The 22,259-nt window shown below is 42.1% G+C and overlaps 1 protein-coding gene across 1 annotated transcript in view; it reads right to left on the reverse strand.

Annotated features, from left to right (window-relative positions):
- Positions 1-20,672, reverse strand: part of LOC125744482 (dedicator of cytokinesis protein 3-like) — a 59,696-nt gene extending 39,024 nt beyond the window's left edge. Inside the window, exons 1-4 of the mRNA XM_049016333.1 lie at positions 20,285-20,672; positions 3,394-3,477; positions 2,550-2,590; positions 1,732-1,787 (exon numbers count right to left, since the gene is read on the reverse strand). Coding sequence (XP_048872290.1) covers positions 1,732-1,787; positions 2,550-2,590; positions 3,394-3,477; positions 20,285-20,321 — 218 coding nt within the window. The 5' untranslated portion in view covers positions 20,322-20,672. The remainder of the gene's footprint in view (positions 1-1,731; positions 1,788-2,549; positions 2,591-3,393; positions 3,478-20,284) is intronic.
- Between the last annotated feature and the right edge of the window lie 1,587 nt (positions 20,673-22,259).

Below are 22,259 nucleotides of genomic sequence, written 5' to 3' on the forward strand. Positions count from 1 at the left end.
GCAAATAACGTACCACCATTGTGCCTTGATCGTATCAATGTCTGTTATATACAGAGGCGGGTGGCAAGGGCACACAAGGGAAACACAGGCGTGTTCTCCGGAGATTTCCAGGTGGTCACGGACCAACATGACCCACTGGAAACCAACCTATCTGCTTTTCCCTCTGGTGTCTATTGTCAAGTGGGGAATTCTGACCTGGCACCACTCTGGCCTCGATGCAACACGGGCTCTCGCTCATGAGCTACACGAGAAGAATATATAAGCACAGCAGTGCCTGGGTACCTCAGCAGCTGGGCCTGGCGTTCGTGGTAGTAGGCTGTGCAGTGTCGTGTCACTGTCCACATCATCATTTACTACCATTTTTGCCTTTTCTCTCACTTTTATTTCCCAGTTATTTTCTTGATATCTGTTTTTTTTTTACATACACTTAAGCAGAATTGTTTATTTAAATGCAATTTAAACAAATTAGATTTTTACAAACCAACAACAGTTACAAACCACCTTATATTATATCGTGCTTGTATGTGTGTGGCTCTGGAGGTGAGGATGGTGTGCCTGTCATCAGAAGATCGCTGGTGTAAATCCCCTGGCCAGCAGAGTGACTATACTACTAGAGCCCCAACCCCATATCCTCCGGGGACTGTCTGACCCCGTTTCTCAGTTATTTGTTCCTTTGGCCAAAAGCATCTGCTAAATAGAATAAATAAAATTAAGGTACTAAGCAGACAGGCACCATATTATCAGTCAAGTGAAGACACTTGAAAACAATTATTTTGGATTCTCCTTACTGGTTGAAACTCTGGCCAATGACTTTTCATTTACTTGAAGGGATCAAATACTGTGGAACTGATTAAAAATCATTGTCTCATACATTTGGAGACCAGCATTTGAGTCTCGAAACCTAGCTCTCTGTGTGTGTAGAGTTTGCATGTTCACCCTGTGTTGCCATAGGGTTTTCCCTCACAGTCCAAAAACATCCATCCATCCATCCATTTTCTGAAACCGTTGTCCTATTCAGGGTTGCGTGGGGTCCGGAACCTATCTTGGAGGCTATGGGCACAAGGCAGGGAATAACCTAGGATGGGGGGCCACAAGCCATCACAGGGCACACTCACACACCAGTCACTCACACACCAGTCACTCACACACCATTCACTCACATACATACACACACACACCAGTCACTCACTCACACACAGTCACACACCGATCACTCACACACATTCACTCACTCACCCACCATTCACTCACACTCACACACTATTCACTCACACTCACCCATGATTCACTCACACACCATTCACTCATATTCACACCCCATTCACTCACACATCATTCACTCACACTCACACACAGTCACTCACAGAGTCATGGGGTTTTACAGCCTATCCCACAAGCAATGGACACAAGGTAGGACATATACCCAGGATGGGGCACCAGCCCATCACACGGCACACATACTATTCACACCTACAGACTATTTGGCAAACTCCAATTCATGGTTTCAGGCTTGGGGGGCGGGGGAGAGCAACGCAGGGAGAACATTCATGCTCCACACAATTGGAGCCATGAGAGACTCCAATGCTCCAATGCTCCAATGCTGAGAAGCAATCGTGCTAACCAATGCACCATACTACAGTCAGGGATTCATAAAAAATATTTATGTTACTTAGGGTTACATTATGTTATTTAGGGTTAATTATTTAAGCTTATTTATTGAAAAGTGCTCACCCTCTGTTAGATACAACTGCTTTCTTCAAATGGATGTAGTTAGCTGGGAAGACGCCCTGCAGAAATAAAACAAGAGTCACTTCTGTTTTTCAATTTTTACTCCCTGTAGAAGACCACAGCTCTCGCTCTCTCTTCAGTTATAAAAAAGTTTGGCCTTGTAACAGTCTTAGAAATGACCTCTCTGTTGCTTAAGGCAAACAGAATATGTAGTTTCCCTTTCCTTTGCTTCAGAGGTAGCTAATCTAGTTTTCAGATTTTTATTGAAAACGTACTCCCTTTAGGCTATGTTATTATAAATTCATGTAAATATAATTCTACAGTGATGCAGCTTATAGCTCTTCCTGTACTTTCTGGGATGCATTTCTTGCAACAAGCCAATGGCCACATGACTTCTTGCAACTGATCAGGATGGCACACGGTGAATAATGGTTTTGGCCCAGATGAGCTCTCAGTTACTCTAGATGGACATGTCCACAGCTTTGGCCGTACTACATCTTACTAAAAATATACTGAATCCCTTTCTTACCTATAAATTCTCCAAAATCCACACACAGCAAAGAGAGAGTGCAGACAGAACCCATTCCCTGAACACAGCAAACACCACAGATACAGCAGAGCAGTGCTCAACTCCCCCCCCCCCCCAACAACAGGGAAAGAAACCTTCAAAACAATCAGCACCTGCTTTATTTCAGCCCAAGTGGGACTCTTTAATTCCATCGCATCTCTCTCATTCTGCTGTCAGCTAATTCTGCAAGGGCAGAGACCTGCAGGAAATGGGGGGGGGGGGGCGGGGGGGGGAATGCCGCCATTCGGCTTACCTTGACAGAAGGCTTCCTGGTGGAAAATCCTCGGTACCATTCTGCAGAAAAGCAAAACAAGACGTCGCTGCGGATTCTACTCACATTCCCTCTTCAGTCAGTTCTCGAGTGTCGTTTGCGTTCAGCTTACTTGCACAGTCACATTTCAGTGGTGTTTAATGTGTAGCATTTGTTAGAGTTTCTGTTTCCTTTTGATATCCATCTGATAATACGATACATCAGAAAAGCTTGTGTTCAGTCTCCCTATATGAAGGTTTCAATGTGAAGAGAGACCAGATGCCTTGAGGACAGAATCCTTATGTGAAACATTAAAGAGTGTCAGCGTGACATCGATGGCTTCATATATTTCCTTCTGTTTTTGCGAAAGGTGTTTTATTCCTAAGTGGTGAGAACCCATCCTGAACGGGAACTTCTCTGCACGTCCTACTCTTCTCAGCAGAGTGAGGTACAGAGGACTGCCACCGCGGTGTTATAGTCACAAATCGCAGTTAAAGGTTTAGATTAAAAAAAAAGAAAACAAATATGTACTTATACTAGCATGTTGCTGCAATCTAAATATTTCATTAGCAGAAGTGTTTAGGGATAAAATCACCAACAAATACAGCTTAATGTTAACTAATCTAAACAAATAATTATAAGGTGTAAGCAAGATTGCCTGCTTTAAATATCCAAAAAAAAAAAAGAACCAGGAAAATGGTGCAGAATGTAGCAAACCAAGCATTTCTGGCCACCGTTCCTCAAAGGAGTCGGTCTTGGGGATATTGGACGCTTAAGCCAGGACACCATCCCCATGGTCAGCGTAAGGCACAGGACCTACAATGATGTCCAGTCAGGCGTATCTCACCTTCTGTCCTCTCCAGGATCTGTACAGTCTCTCCAATCTCCAGAGCAAGGCCCTGGAACACAGAATCTCGGAAGCTGCAGATGACTGTGGGGTTAGAGGACAGCAGAAGGAGGGGTCAGGCCGGCAGAGCTAACATAGTACCATGACAGAGAGGCAGCACGCTGCACTGAAGCTGGTTCACTGGCCTTCACTGGAGTCAAAGGAGTGGCAAGGAGGCATGGGGAGTGACAAATGGACTGGGCTGCCTTGCGGACAGCCTTTAAGTACTGCATACGATGCTTAGCTCAGTGCCATTATATCCAGGTGAGAAAATTCCCAGGCTGGCCAAGAAGTGCTGGCATGGTGATTTAAACGGCAAAAAAATTATTCACTTCTTTGGTAATTGTGCCAAATGTACTATATTTAAAGACAATACAACTCAAACAAAAAAATCAAGTGGCCTGTATGCCATTAAAGTCTATTTCCAGCTCAAGTGGGAAAGCAATACTGTGTAATACTGATACTATATGCAGCCTTGTTTTTTGCTGTGTAAAATGTAAATAAAAACAGAATACAGAGATTTACATATTATATAAACCTGTACTTAATTGACAAATACAACAAAGACAACATATTAAGTGTTGAAATTGAGAAATTTTGTTTTATGACAAATATATGATCAATTTGAATTTGACGCCAGCAACACGTTTCAAATAAGTTGGGACAGGGGTGTGTTTACTACTGTGTTGCTTCACCTCTGCTTTTAACAGAACTTTTGGGAGCTGAGGAGACCAGCTGCTGGAGTTCTGAAAGTGAAATGCTGCCTCGTTCCTGCCTGATATAGGATTTTAATTGCTCAACAGTTTGGGGTCTCCGTTGTCATATTTTTTGTTTCATGACCCGCCAAATGTTTTCAGTGGCTGGCAGGCCTGTACGGCAGGGAGGCCTGTATGGCAGGGAGGCCTGTATGGCAGGGAGGCCTGTACGGCAGGCAGGCCTGTACGGCAGGGAGGCCTGTACGGCAGGCAGGCCAGTCTAGCAGCCGGACTCTTCTACTATGGAGCCATGCTGCTGTAATACGTCCTGCTGAAACATCCAAGACCTTCTCTGAAAAAGACGTCATCTGGATGGCAGCACATGTTGCTCCAAAACCTGTATGTATCATTTGGCATTAATGGTGCCTTCCCAGGTGTGCAACGTACCCAAGCCATGGGCACTAATGCACCCCCACACCATCACGGATGCTGACTTTTGAATTGTCTGCTGATAACAAGCTGGATGGTCCCTCTCCTATTTAGCCTGTTGGATGTGGTGTATATTATTTCCAAAAACTATTTGAAATTTTGATTCATCAGACCACAGGACAGTTTTCCATTTTACCTCAGTCCATCATAAATGAACTTGGGCCCAGAAAAGTCAGTGATGTTTCTAGGCTCCTTTTATACCCAATCATCTTATAGACTTTTTACCAATTAACCTAATTAGTTATGAGATATTTAACCAGGTGATTTGTGTTAGCACTACACAACTGTTCCAATATTTTGTTGCCCTTGTCCCAACTTTTTTTCAAATGTGTTGCTGCCTTCAAATTAAAATTGAGCATATATTTGTCATAAAACAAAATTTCACAGGTACAACATTTGATATGTTGTCTTTGTTCTATTTTCAATTAAATATGGGTTTATACAATTTGCAAATTATTGCATTCTCTTTTATTTACATTTTGGACAGCGTTCCAACTTTTTTGGAAATGGGGTTGTACAATAATACTCAGCTATGCTCACTGCAGAGTAACCCAAAGGCTCAAACCACTGTAAATTAAACACATTACTCGGTCTGACATATTTAAGCCCCAGAATCATGCAGGGTTGACATAACTGTGCTTTGTACTCCCCTGTAGTTAAGACCACTTAGCATCAAGACAAACATTTACATATTTGACTCTGTAATTTCTGTAGGAAATTACAGACGTAGCTGCTGTGCAGCACATATACATACTGCATATTGTCTATATACATGTCAATTCCTTTCATGAGTGCAGGTACGTTTTGTATATACCTCACTGTATTTCGGATTAAATCCGAAGAAAACCGTTCAGATTTTCAAAAGCAATACTTACCGCAAAAGACTAATGCAGAAGAGCTTTGTGGCCCATTTATTTCTGCCTTGCTGCAAATAACTTCTCAGAGAGCGACATACACATCACATCATCTCTTTGGCCAAGAACAGTAACATTTCTATTATGTAACTCATTGATAGCCAAACCGCATTAGATCTTCTGACTGAACAGAATGTCCCAGCAGACGTGGCATCGCAATAAACCACCTGGCTCTGTGACCAGAAGGCCTCCGGATTTATACATTTTTTTTTCAGTTAATATTATTTCGCCATTATAAGATCGTCTAGATAAGAGCATCTTCTGCAAAAAAATAAAATAAAAAATCATTATATAAGCGATGCAAATTATTAACTAAGAGAAGCGCAACCTCGAATGCAAAAGGAATACCGTACTGAGGACAAAATGGAGAATTTCGCAATCGGCGCTTTAGACAACATCTCTGATTTCTCTCATTTAAACTCAGTCAACTGCTTTAATGCCAAATGAGCAAATTAAACATTCTCTTAGGATCCCAACACAACTGCTGATTCAAATGAAAATTAGGTAATTATGTATTTTAGATTACACATTACCTTTCGGCAACTGCATTTGATCTTATGAGCGTGACAACAGTCAGCCCTGCTACCCACTGCACAGAGTCTACAGGACGCAGTCAAAGTAAACTGCCAACTGTCATTTGAGCTCACAGAAGGATACATCACAATCAAGCAAATATCGAGCCAGATCCCAGTGCTTAATTATAGCCCAGCTTCCCCCCCATCCATCTTTTTCTCAAATTACCACACATGCAGAGGCACACTGTGGAGTATTCAGGGCTTGTAAAAAAAAAAAAAAAAAGCATAAATCGCTCATGATGAAATCACAGTCAGGCATGTGGCAATCTTCTGAATCCTCCATATCGCCATCGCCATCTCTGTGCCTACTCTCCGTAGGCTGGACAGCCATTTTTCAGGAGTGTCTGGCTGCCACCGCAGACACTGACATCCCTCTTCATTTCTGCATGGTAGGGGCCATATACAACATAAGACCCTTCAGCTCCTTCAATAATTGTTCTAACAGTTACAGATAAGACACACAATTACAGCCATTCAAGAAAATCTGATATGTATTGAATACTAAGCAATTTACCCACACCTACAGTAATCTCTAATCGCTGTTAGCAACTGTCTGATGCCATTAATGCTCCTCATGGTAAAAATTCCAACTATCTACATCCTCAGCCACTGGACCTTATGATGAAGGACAGTGGATCTGGAGTAGGTGGTCAGCTTTGCTCTGACTTTTTTTCCATGTACCAGCACGGTGGACAAGAACCTTCTGATACTGTTGATTCACAATTACAAATTTCCCCAGCGTGTCCATTCTGCATTACTACTCTCATCTGTTCCATAAGACCAGAGGGATCGTTAATGTTAGGTAGCCAAAAAAGGGTGAATCTGACTGAAAAACCTCAAGAGGGAAAGATAATTACGCAATCCACTGGGACATCTTACACTTCTGGTCAACGAGCTTTGAGCTTCAAACAGACAGCACTTTTACCATGGATGCAATAATACAAACAATGCTGTAATTTTCCATACAAACACAGACATTTTTACTTAAATCTCCTTTCACTTGTCATTCACCACTATACTCTCCAGCAAGTTTAACCTACTCAGCGTACATATCACTTAATGACAGATGGCGCACATTCAATTACAAACATACAGGCAGCTCCAGGGCTGTGGGTCCATCCTGGGCTTTTTCCTCACACTCCTATCATCTCCATTACTGTGCATTTCATGTGAATTTGCTGATAAACAGAAGAGAATCTGGAACACAGTTACCCTCCATAGGTGGCATATGATAGGGCCACTGTCGCTGGGTAGGTGTGAATGCACTGAATGCTAATTGCAGAAAGAAACAGGAATTTATCGTGTCAACTCAATAGTAGGTCTTGTCAACTTTTTTTTCATTCATTCAGTAATTCAATAAAAATAATAATAAACAGTAATGCTGAGTTACTGGAACTTCAGTAAGACAACCTTATAGGTATTTGTCTACTAGCTCACAGGACACATTTAAACTCCTGTATTTAAGACAGGGGTCTCAAATTCCAGTCCTGGGGGGTAGGAGCCCTGTGTATCTTAGTTCTGTTCCTGTTCCAGCTGTGTGGTAATTAGCACAAGGAGTTGAATCAAGTACAGGCCAAACGTTTGGACACACCTTCTCATTCAATGTGTTGTCTTTATTTTCATGACCATTTACATTGGTAGATTCTCACTGAAGGCATCAAAACTATGAATGAACACATGTGGAGTTATGTACTTAACAAAAAAAGGTGACATAACTGAAAACATGTTTTATATTCTAGTTTCTTCAAAATAGCCACCCTTTGCTCTGATTACTGCTTTGCACACTTGCTAAACACCTCTGGGAACTTCCTTCAAGACTGTTGGAAAACCATTTCAGGTGACTACCTCTTGAAGCTCATCGGGAGAATGCCAAGAGTGTGCAAGGACTGGAGGACTGGAGTTTGAGACCCCTGATTTAAGAACGTACTTGAGAAAACACTCGGTCGATGTAGTAGCCTCATTGGACTAATTTCCCACTGCATGCCCTGTCAGATTTGCTTTTGACAGGATAAAAGAGAGAATAAACCAAGATACAATCTCTCTTGACTATACAGTCAGAGCCTTGAGATGTGTATTGCCTACTTTCATTGCATATCTTGGGCTTCACCTTCAGTGAGTAGGTTCTCTGTGACACATAACCAACTTCCCCAGCTTCTGACACTGAATCACTTGCCAAACAAACACCAACAATTGCATCTTGTACGGTCCTCATCACTCATGTTTTGTCATCATGTCAGACTTGAGGAAAAACTTCTTTGATATATTGCTTCTTATATTAAAGTAAAAGTGTGGGAAGACATTTAACAAAGTTTACAGTGATCATTTAATGACAAATAAATACATACTATGCACACCTTCTTAGTCTGGCCCCGGTATGGTCCATGTGTTGCCCTATGCCTATAAATTATGTACGTAATCCTACCTTGACCCTATGCATTAATTCAAAGGCTCTTAAACAGAAACATGAAAAAAATGCTCGTGCTAAAACTAATATGCAGTGGATGAGTACTGACAGCTTCGATGTATTAATGAATGCTTCTCACGATCCAGTCCCCGCACTCTCCATGCTTTTGTAATAGCCCCCATTAGACCGACATAAACTGTTAAGAAACTGTGCTAGTCAAGGAGCTCTGCCGTTGTGCAGAGAAACAGCGTTCAGCATCACTGCTCTTTCTTATGAGCCAAGTTATGTCATCATTCAACTTGATGAGCTCGGTTCTCACATTGCAAAGAGCAGAGGAACTTTATCCAAACGCTCCTGGCAAACTAACAGTGCTAATCACTGTTACAATGACTAAATATTGGACTGTTAATTCAGTCCCAAAGCCAAAGACCTTTCATAGATATGTAGCATGTTGCTCGAAGAGACTAAAGCACCCAATGCTGATTAAAACACAGCAATTCCCAATTTTCAGGGAGTATATTAGGAAGAATGAGTGCTTGAACAGTTGCTCAAAAGCCCCAGAAAGGTATCTCTCAAGCTCTATTCCTTGAATAATGCTTGAATTTTGTGTATGAAGATGGCTCTCTCGATTCAGGGCAATGGTAACCATACACCCTTCTAGTCACATGACCGACACCTTCAGAGTTGTGTAAGAATCCCACTGGCAGGCACCTACAGAATAGCGGAGATGTTCTGCAGTCCCCAGAGAGTCCTTCTTGATACTGAGCTACTGAGAGGGAATTTGTTTTTCAGTTTCAGTAATTCCTCTGTGGCTTTCGACCATGGAAAGGAATTAGGAACACAGCATTCAGCCCATCCCTCTGATTTCTGAAAGATGATTCCCAATTTACAAGAAGGAAGCCTCTACCGTCTCTACACAGCAGGATGCACATAGAATGGAGCAATAACATGCATGGAAATGCGAAGAACAAAAATAACTAAACATGTCGATCCAATAAGCTCAAGGTCACCCGACAGAGAAAGGGCAGCGATCCAGAAATCGCAGCACTCTGAGACGTTTGCTGCCAGGATTTGCTAGAAGCATGGATGCCAGGAGGAGAAGTGGCCTTTGCTGCCCTCAGACTCCTACATGGACAAAATTAATGGAAAAATATACTGGACTTTTTGTGAACTACAGTGTATTTTGCTAGTATAAGCAAATCATGTGATACTGTGCCGCAAGTCCTGAAGCTGCTAGGGACTGGCAGGGTATTGGTAACATTCCTAATGGGTAAAAACTGAGCCAATCTCCCAACCAATGGAATCAGTGCAGAGGAAAAGCACTAAGGCAAATTCATAATAAATCACCTCAACTTAGAACTGCTGGAACCCTGGTTTAATTATGCAAGATTAATACTGGTCATGTAATTAGCCAAACTGTAAAAAAAAGATAGAATACCAAAAGAATACCAAAAGAGGTGAAGTGAGCTATGACCTGCACACTGGCTGGTGAAGAAACGCTGAAGATCAGCCCCTGGAAGAACCTAGGCATGGAGGATGCAAAGTTCTCCAAGAAAACATCAACAGCACTACATTCCTACAAAGGATAATAAGGAACTCTTCAGTAATATTTATAGGAACCGTACTAGGCCAGGGACACTACACCCTTAGGTGCTGGCTCAGGAACCCTTAGGTGCTGGCTCAGGAACCCTTAGGTGCTGGCTCAGGAACCCTTAGGTGCTGGCTCAGGAAGCTGGAAGAGCGGCAGTTCAGTAATTATATGCTGGCCATTTTAAATTAGGAAAAATACATGGAGATGCAATAATATTGTTTTACGACTGGAGATTAAAATGCTGTACTAACAGACATGCCACTCTCGACTGTGCAAACTTGTAACTTGTAAGCTAAGTAGGCGTTCAGTATACTCCATGTTACTACAGTACTCCAAGCATGTCCTTACTATCCCTAAACCTTTTCTGTCTGTTCAAACATGTTCTTTACTAACAGGACGATTCTTCATATACTTCAAACAGACATGGATACCAATGCACTAGCTGAACTATACACATGTTGGTTATGGGTTTTTACAAATAAGGTATAACTTTAATTTCTGGAAAAGAATGGCACCATCAAATGAAATTAAAGTAAAATGGCTTTCGTGCAAGTAGTACATGCAGAAACGTGAAAAGTTCGTCCAGTAGAATGGAAAGACAAGTAAATGGATTTCATCATCAGTGTGACTGCTAATTATTTTTTTAGCCTTGTTAGTGTATTATTGTGGCATGGTGGTGCAGTGGTTAGCACTGTTGCCTCACACCTCTGGGACCCGGGTTCGAGTCTCTGCCTGGGTCACATGTGTGTGGAGTTTGCATGTTCTCCCCATGTCGTTGTGGGGTTTCCTCCGGGTACTCCGGTTTCCCCCCACAGTCAAAAAACATGCTGAGGCTAATTGGAGTTGCTAAATTACCCATAGGAGTGCATGTGTGAGTGAGTGGTGTGTGAGTGTGCCCTGCGATGGACTGGCCCCCCATCCTGGGTTGTTCCCTGCCTTGTGCCCATTGCTTCCGGGATAGGCTCCGGACCCCCCGCGACCCAGTAGGATAAGCGGTTTGGAAAATGGATGGATAGTTTATTATTTTCGCTTTTCCTTTTATTATGGCACTTCTTATTATTAATGTCTATGCATTTACCTATCTGACTGCTGATCGTTTATCCAGTACAGCAGCAGTTTCCAGGTTGTGCAGTTTCCCTGTGGGTCACTAGTATCAACAGCCAGTTCATGCATCATAAGAAAGAAAAATTAAGCGGGAACCCCTACTGGAACAGGAAGTAATAGCACCCCCAGCTTTAGTCAGGCACCTAGTGGTAGAGGGTCCCTAGCTGGTCTGCATCCAGTGACCTTACCGATAGGTTCCCCTTGCTAGATTTTGTCCAAGGGGGGTATCCCTCTCGGTAGATTTTGGGGGGAGATCAAACCTGTAATTTTACTACCTGGCTCAGTGCCTGGTCCCTTGAGGTTAGGAGCAGGCGCTGATACAGCACACTGCCGCAGCTGCCACACTACGAACCCAGATGACATGAGGGATGAGTACCTGAGTGCAGCCGTGCAGTGGGTGATACCTCAGCACCACACGGGTCCAAATGGAACAGTGTGACTTTTTTCCCGGTGACTGGAGTGCCAATCCTGCCACCAACCCCCAAATTTTCCCTGCAAGTTGGAGGACCTCCTTACAGGGCTGGATGCAGATTAACACCATACCCAGGACAAAGCAATTGCAGGTTAAGGGCCTTGCTCAAGGGCCCCAGAGAATAAAATCACCCCTGGCATTTACGGGATTCGAACCGGCAATTGGAAGATTGCCGGCACAGATCCCAAGCCTCAGAGCCGCCACTCCGCCCATTCCGGGTCTTTAGCTCTTTTGTATTTTCATTTCCCTGTAGTACAGGATTGCAGAAACCATGAGGCCAGGGTCAAACTGCAAAACACTGCATAACTGCACTAAAAGAACCCATTTCAGAAGTGACAGACCTCGATGTGGCCGATTCGATGCCACAATCCGTGATTCCAATCTTACAGGCAATATTATGATCCTTCACCCTTCACTAGCTTACAGTAAAAGTGTTTCCCAAAAATGTTTGTAACTAATATGGATGATTTACAACTGTCATTACTTCATGTTCCCTGACCTGGTCCTTCAATGCGACATGCTTAGGTTACCTGGCCTGGTCCTTCAATGCAACATGCTTAGGTTACCTGGCCTGGTCCTTCAATGCGACATGCTTAGGTTACCTGGCCTGGTCCTTCTATGCGACATGCTTAGGTTACCTGGCCTGGTCCTTCAATGCGACATGCTTAAGTCTTGCCTGCTCTCCACTTGAATAAGGACACAGGCCACTAAGCATGGTTTATTAAATCCACATCATGAATATGCTGACTCACACTGTCAAAAGAAATGGCAATAATAGTAATTAATATATACTACAGGGCTCCAGACTAACTATTGCCGTGGTAGCAGTGATTCTACCAACTTTCTCAGTTGGTTTCACCCTTTTTTTGGGCGACATGGTATGAGTACTGGTGAACAGTTATCCTAATTTGTATTTATGGTTTTTGTATTGATGAAAGTGACTCATGATTTGATAGCGGTATTGTTTGCGGCCAATTCGCGAACAGCCAAAAATGTGAATGTCAAATGCGCAAAAGTGAAGGGAATTTTATTTGAAACTTTTTAAAATCTGAATATGAACTAGACGCGGGCGGTATGACCACAAATTTATATTATGGTATTTTTCAAAGTTATCGGTTTCATGGTATGCAACGGTATTTTTTTTTTAAAGTATGATTAGGCATTTACCACATTTTACACGACACATTTTTGTTTTACGCTTTTGCATTGTTCCCACATTAACTATATTATTTTATTATTATACATTGCGCCTATCCACTACCTTACTGATAACATACGGCTAACGTGTTTGTTGGCCAACTGCTTATAGATAAATGGCTAATGTTAAAGTGTACACCGGCCAAGTTAACATTTTTGATAAGTGTGTAACAGTTCAGTGTTGCTGGAACGCGAGCTCTACTGACCTCACGAAATTTCTCATAAAGACCGGGATGTCGGTGTTTAAGATGCCTCGCCAGGTTTGACGTGCTACTTGACTTTGTTTGCATAGAGGCTTATCGACATCCTTAGCCTTTCCATGTTCGTCTGCAAAATACTTCCAAACGGCACTTTTGCGTTTTTGTTTTTTGTTTTTACTGAAAGAGCTTGCGAAGTACCTTCAACTGCAGCATATGCCATGTTGGGCCAACTTGGTATGTGTGTGTTACCCTGTGCAAATGCATTCAGTGGCTATTGAGAGGAGGGGTGGGGCTGCACGAGAAAGTGTGTGTGTGTGTGTGTGTGCGTGCATTAGTATCTAACCAGATACTAATGATTAGTATCTGAGAATCGATTTTTTAACAACTCCAGTCTCCCATTATTTTCGACTCCAGCGTCAGCTTTATCTTCCGTTTCTGATCTTTCGCGGTACATCTTTAGCGATGCAGCAGTGAAAAAGGTTCCCCCTTAAGGAGTTTCCAGCTGCGCCACTTTCCAAACGTTGTGTAGGCTATTTAAACTGGTATTGCGGTATAAGAAAAATCATAACAATAATCCATCCACCCATCCATTTTCCAAACCGCTTATCCTTCTGGGACGCGGGGAGTCCGGAGCCTATCCCGGAAGCTATGGGCACGAGGCAGGGAACAACCCAGGACGGGGGGCCATATCAATAATAAGAAACATTTTTTGGTATGAACCGGTATATCACCCAACACTAATACGAACTTTGATAACCTAACTCTCATCGTTACTTGTGTCTATCCTGGGGTCTCACTTTGGCTCTCACCAGCCTCTTCTTTCTCATTTTTTTTTTTAAATAATCAGCTATAGGCCTCTTCCTTTTTGAAACGCATTCACACCAGCTCAAGGGATGGTTTCTTGTTTTATCATCAGTGTACATACACAGACATACTCCCGTGAGCAGGCAGAGAGAGACCAAATCAGCAAAAAAAAAGACTCAGTGAACCAGGGAAGAAGAAGAAGAAGAAAAAAATGCTTTCGATCCCAATTCGCTAACACAGTACCAAACATCGCTAACACAGTACCAAACAACGCTAACACAGTACCAAACATCGCTAACACAGTACCAAACATCGCTAACACAGCACAGACACAGGAGCAAAACATCCTAAACATCTCACACAAAGATAATCATACACACATGTGCAAAGATGTGACAGCATGAAATTTTAACTGCCACACTCTCAATAAATCGTCGTATTTGCATCCATTTTGGTCACCGACTGGAGCCCTGTACTACATATTATACTACTGCAGAAATTTCAGATGAGGGCAGCAAGACTTAAATTCCAGTCTCTTACACCAAAAAGCTTGCTGGTATGGGTCCTAGCATTGCCATACTGTCCCTCTTCGCCAAATCTACCACACACACTTGCACTGGTCTTACATCAGGCCTGCAGTGACTGTAACTGCAAGGGCCACATACAGTACAGGAAATCATTGGCAGGGTCACTGGGCTTCCATCCCACTCCTGACAACCATGCAACATGCTCACTGATTTCACTGGAACTCCAAGTTTAACACTAAAGGCAGTAAGACAAAAAGCAGCACTAATACCCTAAGGCTCCTTCGCAGCCTCTTACATTGTAACGATCCTAATGCATTTATAGATTATACAAGGAAATAGAAGCAACACACAACAGCTGTTATATAATATGCAGAAGGACACACGGCTGATGTACAAATGACATGTGATGTGAGCACAGAAGATAAAAGTCACCCTGTGTTTTATTGCATTTTCCATTTTTTTTGTATCGCTTTGTGCTTTTCAAAATAACATCATTGTAATGATGGGGGGGGGGGTGACTGGACCCACATGCCGATCAAGGTAACTTAAATGATACACAATCATAGTCCAGTGTCCAGGAAGGAGAGAGAGTTGGCAAAGCAGAAACAGGCCAGAAAACAAGCAGAAAAGCAAAACAGTAAAGGAAACTATCACACGATTCCTCACGGGGGGTCAGTGGGAGGAAGTGGGTGTATATATGTGCTGCTTAATTAGAAATAATCTCAGTATTCAGGTGAGATGGTGCTGAGTTTGACAAAAACACATATTTTATAAAGGATTTTGATGGAGACATTTATTCCATTACGTGCCTATATATGTCTGAGAATATTATTGTACATGTATTGTTATGTATTGTGTTATTTTAAGTATTTTTGCCGGGAATTTTCCTTAATTTTGTAGCATCTATTCATCCATTCTCTATTCTCTATAATCTATTCATTGTAAATAGTAAACATTTAGCTTGTGCCTATCGTGTATCTAGCTAAGTCCTTGCACTGATATTGATATTTTAGATTATTATATTTTTAAATTATTAAATGCATTATACCTATATATCTTTAAAGTCCTATATACAGGTATTCTTTACATGTTACAGATTCTGTTATATCTATAAGAACAGCAACCATGTTACATTTATTTGGGACATGGACTTAGTCCTAAATTTATATATATGTATCTACCCTTTTATATACACACACACATACGCGCACACACACACACACACACGCACACACACACACACACACAAACAGGTTTATAATTATATCTTTGTAGGGACTCTCCATTCATTTCTATGGGGAAAACTCCTAACATGACGACCTTAACCCCTACCCAGCCCTAACATTAACCATAATTAACCGAACAAAATACAAGTCTATTGGTATGTTTAGTTTTTTGATTGCATGCATAGATCTTTGTGGGGACCTAAAAAATGGTCCCCACAACGTCAAAATAAAACGACAAATGGTCCCCACAACGTAATATAAACATAATCCACACACACACACACACATTGCATTACGGACAGCACAAACCAGCACAAACAGCTTTTATACCTATCATGTTCCACTCTTGCTTCTTGCCCTGTGGCTGTCACAGGCTATTTCTGTAATACTTAATCACCTTGCATTCATCCCTCCATCCAGGTTCCTAATTATAGTGGAATCCAGCCTGCGCCTGACTTTCTCAGCCTTGTTCCTGGTCACTATACTGTAGTGCTGGGAAATAAACTCTGTTGATGGGGGCAGTGCTTCAGGTGGGCCTGCAGAATTGATAGTTCACTTCACACTGGTAGAATTTTCCCATTTAGGCCTATTGCTCCATAATCTCAGTTTGGAGGTGCAGAATTGCCCGTTTAATTTAGACATGTTCACACTTACATCTGGGTACTCTAAATGTACTGTATCTGCACCTACATTTATCGTACATTTCTTGCTAAAGGACAGATGAATCATTCTCTGCACAGTTTCTTGTCATGAAACAAATTAACCAACACAATTTTCATGACTACCCAGACTAATCATTAAGCATTAACTAGCATGCTAAAATTTACTGTCACTGCGGTGTCACATCATAATCAAGTTGTTAATGAAGAAACGGCATTTGATTAACATTTGATGATTTATGACAAATTATCACTGCAAAGGCCTGATGATCTAGAGAAACATCAGGAAACAGACACCAAAACGTGGATGAAGAGCACAGATGACTCACCGGTCCACACGCAAACACAATTCAGGAGGACCGTTTTCGCTGAAAGAACGTGTTTTTCCAACGTTCCCGAGATGTACAAAAAATGCCCAAGGACAACTGAACTGGATTGGACATCGAGACCAGATCCTAACCCATAACCCTACAGCTGTGAGGTGTCAGCAGCACCTGCCGAGATGCCAGGCTACCAACCCATCCCCCATTAAAGACCTGAGAAATGTTACGAAACCCCATCCTGGCTAATAATATTATATAGACGCTCCTACGCTTACGAATGGCCGTTCGTAACTTGAAATGTTCGTAAATCGTCATTCAACATCATTTTAAGGGCATACGCAAGTACATAGAACTGGGATGTTACGCTGCTGAAGTCGTACTAAGCGGAATTGGCGCGTAGAAAAAAAAAAAATTTCAAAATCGATGTTGCGGACAGGAAACAGGACCTCAACTAACACAATTTGGATTTTCAGTCCTCTTCGTTCGTATGTCCAAGTCGTTCCTAAGTTGAAAGTCCGTAAGTAGAGGAGCGTCTGTATTAGGGAATCGTGGCATAATCAATGATCTCTAGGTCATGTTTTTCGGTGCATTCGGGTTTTTTTTTTGCATCTGTATAAAGTTGAATTGTCAGAATTAGGCACGTTTCGCCATTTCGCCCGTGTCGATATGCAGGACGAGAAGCCATCCCAGTTCTGATTATGACAAAACCGCCATCTCCCATGAGAGAAGCAGGCACAATTAAATGAATATAATGATGTAAGTAAATTTTAACTAGATGACTCCTGAGTGCTGCTTCTAAACGGTTTCATTATCCCGTCAAGTCCCTGGCCACCCTGCATACAGTCTGTGCAGCTGCAAGAAAAATCTCTATCAAATACGTGGGCTCTAACACACAAGAAAACCAGAAGAACCTCTGACAAGAGAAATTACATCCGAAGTGCAGGCTGGCTGAGTAACTTTTACTGCATGTGAGATAGAAGAGACATTGCCAGTGAATCCTGAGAGACTCTTCCAAAGGGACACCACACCTCTGAGATAAAAGGCAGTCTGTCACAGCTTTCCCAAGGGACCACGGTGATTAAAGAATTTTATTGGCAGCATTCTAACTTTAGATGCGGTTTGAACAAAGATGAAACATCAACCTTGATCTGTAAATGTCACATAAAAAAATGAGGCGAGCTTTTTAAAATTCTCATTAACTCCATTTAAGTCATCGGGAGAAGACAGTGACTACAACAGCAAGAAGGAAAGCGGCAGCGTAACCTTTCTGTGCGTAACCCAAACATCACGGCTTCTCGGCTGTTGTTCCTTCGTGCCTGTTTTGCCCTCACAAGAACGGTATCGTCAGGAAAAAAACTCTCAAAGCTTCTTAGGCGAGTTATGTCAGTAAGAAGACCACACACACATTTCAGTGGAAATCTGTCACTTATTTTAAACAGAGTAACAGAAAAGCAACCCTGTGCTGTTAACGGTGGGGTTCAGCGCAGAAATCCGGTCCCAGCTCGCCAGACTGTCGTGGCATGTCTCAGCGCCTTATATAGCCTTTGCTTGAACCCTTCTGGGATAGGCTCAAGGTCAACATAATCCTAGATGGACACGTGGCTATTAAAAATAAAAACATTGTTATCAGGGCGACTTTAAAAATAGTTATTAATTATACTTATTCTTATTCCTAGACTTATCAGTTTTTTATAACTCCATTTGTTACTAGAAAATAACATTTATTCACTTAGCTGCCACTTTTATCCAAAACCAGGTAACGCATCTAGTAATTTTACACCCTTGGATAGTTTGCAGCTATAATTCAAGTTGCCTGGCTTTCTCAGGGTTACAACTGGGTAACAGCTTCTTTGGCCACATCCCGGAACATCGTGAGTCCTGCTCCTGACATGAACTAACTACACCGCGGTAAATCTCTATGTCAAGGCCCTAGCACAGGTCAAAGAGCAGATGTTAGGATGGCCTAAATGTCAGGCCAGGATGCTTCATACTCAGCTCTGGTATAATTTTATCAAAAAGCAGTATTTCAGGACTGCGAACAATGTAGCATAGTATAATGTTACACCCACGAGATGCAGAAGGTAGCAAGCAACCCTCTGTAGGTCAGTTATAAGTGAGGGAAAAAAGAGACCACTGAGAGTGTAGCTGGTACAATAACCGGCACTGACGTCACAATGCTTTATGCATTCCTCCGGATAGGTCTTATTCAACCTCTGCGATGGTCCTTGTAAACCCCAAAGGAGCAAAAAAACGTAACCTAAACCCTCCATCCCACAACCTCTTCATGCGAGAGTAAATGGCGACTTAATGGCCCTTAATGGCCCTTAATGGAGCAGACTGCTCAGGCAAATCAATGGCCGCACCCTCACGTCTTCTTCCCACAAGTGATCTATGACAAGGAATGGGCAGAATTCCGGCAGCACCTCCCCCTTCCGGACCGCTTTCCATACACATCACGTTTCCTAACTTCACAGGTGCTTGCAATTCCCAACCCCGTTGACCATCTCTAAGATGCTCACTTCATAATCAAAGCATCTTGCCAGTGCTCACACTTGTCAAAATCAGCCACAAACCCCACTCATTTAAAATACACTTAACCATCTTTATTATTTTTTTTAACCACACAGGAATGATTTCCTCAGAACATGCAGACTATAGCTTGTGGCTATCACACTTGGTCCCTGCGACATCAAGGGTAAGGAGGCCCAAAACGTACGCGCAAAATACAGACAAGCATTCGATCCTGTGTTCTTCTGGATCAAAATTGCATTCTTTGTAACAGAGAACTGGAACAGCCAAGAATATTACACATATTTGGTGTATTAACATTATCCAGGCATTATTAAATATTCCTAATATTTTACATGTGCTGAGAGACACTGTCTGCAGTATCTATGAGTTTCCTTATGCTCGCATGGCCAGACATCTTGGCTATACACAGCGCTATTACTGAGAAACACAGTAGATATAATTTATTAAATCAGGCCCTGTTTTTTAAATCATATACGGTTTTCCTTTTTAAGTCTTCCCCCTGACGCCATTATTAGTGAAGAAATGTATAGCAAAAGTAAATTACATTATAAAAAATAAAACTGAATTTATATATGATACTGAAATAATACGAACAGTAATAATTAATTATATATCAGCATCTGTAGTGTCCAGTCTTGCACCTGACGCACCTGTTGGAGTCGTGCGCGGTTTTAGCGCCCCCTCTCGGTTACCGCCATAAATTGCGTTTTTGTGTTCTCGTATAGACAAACTGTTTACTGTATTTAAACCTTATCGTGCCGACGTTGAAAATAAATAAGATTACACGGTTATTCGACATAAAGGATGTGAGTTTTGCTATCAAAAATAACGCGACTTTAATATCACAGTAAATGAAGTAAGATACTGGAAAGAGAAGTGGTACTGTGCGTGCGGGGGTGCTGGGGGATAAGTAAATGAATACGTTTGTGCGCAAATTCATCAAAAAACAGTATCATGATAAAATAAGGTTTGATATTTTCCTGTTAATTCCCACCGTATATTAGCACGTCCTTCGATTTCCATTACCTTTTAACTCTGCATTTTACAAATTCACTTTCGCCTATAAATTAATATTTGTAAATGCATATGCAAGAAAAATGTGCGGCAAGACGGATTACTATCCGAATAAAATGTACTCACCAACTCCAAATTTCTCTTCCTCCGTCGGCATCCACATGATTTTTGTGAAATTCCGAACAATCGACGGCTGATTTATTCGTTTTCATGAACGGATGCAAGCGCACGTTGCATAAATCTCGTAGAGCCCAGTACATTCAGAGCTGCATATCATAGCAGCTAAATAATATTAAGACAATTGAGGGGGGAAACAAAAGCCTTAGATATAAAACATAGCATTTACCGGACAATTATCATAAAACGTCCATTTCTTTCCCTTAGTGCCGCCTCACGATGTACACGGCGTTCGGTGGCGTGTTTCCCGTCATCTGTGGCTCAGCACTCGTACGGGGGAATCGAGCGCGATTAACGCAGCAGCATCCCCGACCAGAAGCAGACCGATTTATTTATATATATACATTTCTCACCGTGGTCATTACTCCCCTTTCATGACAAACTGTTACGTCAATTTCCACTTGGACAGATCGGTGCCCGTGTTTTAAGGCGCTGCCGTCTTCACTCTGTCATTCGTAGATTCATTTTCCCTGGTGCCTTTTTGCGCTTCGGGGGACTATGGGAGTGTGTCTAGAACTAATTGTGAATTATCCAGATGCGCCATTTTTACACACCCGTCATCACGTGATCGCAGTTGTCAACACTGTAGTGTCAATTGGCGGACAGGAATTTCTGATATTGCAGCTGAAATGTCTGTTGGAAGGCTTTCTGTCTTTGTGGGGCAGCATTACTGGCAGAGTAGGAAAGGATGCCTCGGCTGTGTAGCACGCTGTCTAAAGTGATTTTCCCTGTAAATGTTTCATAATTTAAATAAATGACCATAAATGGATTCGGGACCGATATATCCAATTCCAAAGGATCACAGATTTCCAGCTACCATGACAAAAGTAAGTCCGAGTTCAAAGAGTCCACAGTTCAAGTCTAGTCCTGTTGTATAGTGCATTGGCAATACAAAAGCCTGGACTCTGGCCCTCCAGGAATGGACTTGAAAAGTAAAGTGTTGTGGCTGAAAACAAATTACCAAGGCCTTATGGAGGTCAGTGGTGTTGATGGTTAAATTGTTACATCAATTCGACATCTCTGGGTTACATAGCTTTTCAAACTCAGGGTACAGGTACAGCAAAGGGACATCCACTGCAACAAGAAATGCTAGCCGATTGGTGAACAGTGCTACATCAGAACAGTTGACATTTCCAATGTGGAAACAAGGGCCACCAATTATGGTAATTTACTTAAAAAATGTCCCAAGCAAGGTTGTGAGGGTGAGGTTTCAGAACGATTTCCTGCACAGCAGACCAGCTAATCAGAATTGCCATATCTGCTGTATACCTCAATGTCAGATACAGGAGCCAAACGTGGGGTGCAGTGTCCCACCCTCCCGATTGCTACAGAAGACGAAGACTCCACTTTTAAATGGCCATTTTCTCATGTGCGTTATTTTTATTTTTTTTACATACTAAGAGTAACCGCCATTTGTGAGGCAGAGAATATTGAATAAAATGAGAAAAATCCATCTGCATGACACAAGCCTTGCTGACTTCAGCCTCGCCCCACGTCAGTCTTTTCTATTGTTGAAGCTGCCTTCTGCCACGGAGGTTTGCAATTCCCACTCAGCTTAAACTGCTCACAGAGATTTTGGGTTTGCTTTCAGGATGCACATCACTTATTTGTTTCTGAATGGGGCAGGACTGGCTGCATTCTGAAGAAAAGCAAAACCATCATTTCTCCATACATCATTGCTTGATATTTGCATCAGATTTCACCTCTACAGGTAGGACCCCATAGTCAGTATATATCCTAGCAGTGGTCAATGGACACAGACTATGACTTATAAACATCTTTTAATGAAGCAAGGGAATCTTAAAAGGATTCTTAAAATAAAAGTCAACCATATACTTCAAAATGCGATGCTGACACATACTCGTGGTCAAATGTAACCTCAATGTGTGTGTGTGTGAGACATACAAACGAGACTCAAACACAC

Source organism: Brienomyrus brachyistius, chromosome 6 (assembly GCF_023856365.1).
Source record: "Brienomyrus brachyistius isolate T26 chromosome 6, BBRACH_0.4, whole genome shotgun sequence".
In the NCBI taxonomy this organism is placed as follows: domain Eukaryota; kingdom Metazoa; phylum Chordata; class Actinopteri; order Osteoglossiformes; family Mormyridae; genus Brienomyrus; species Brienomyrus brachyistius.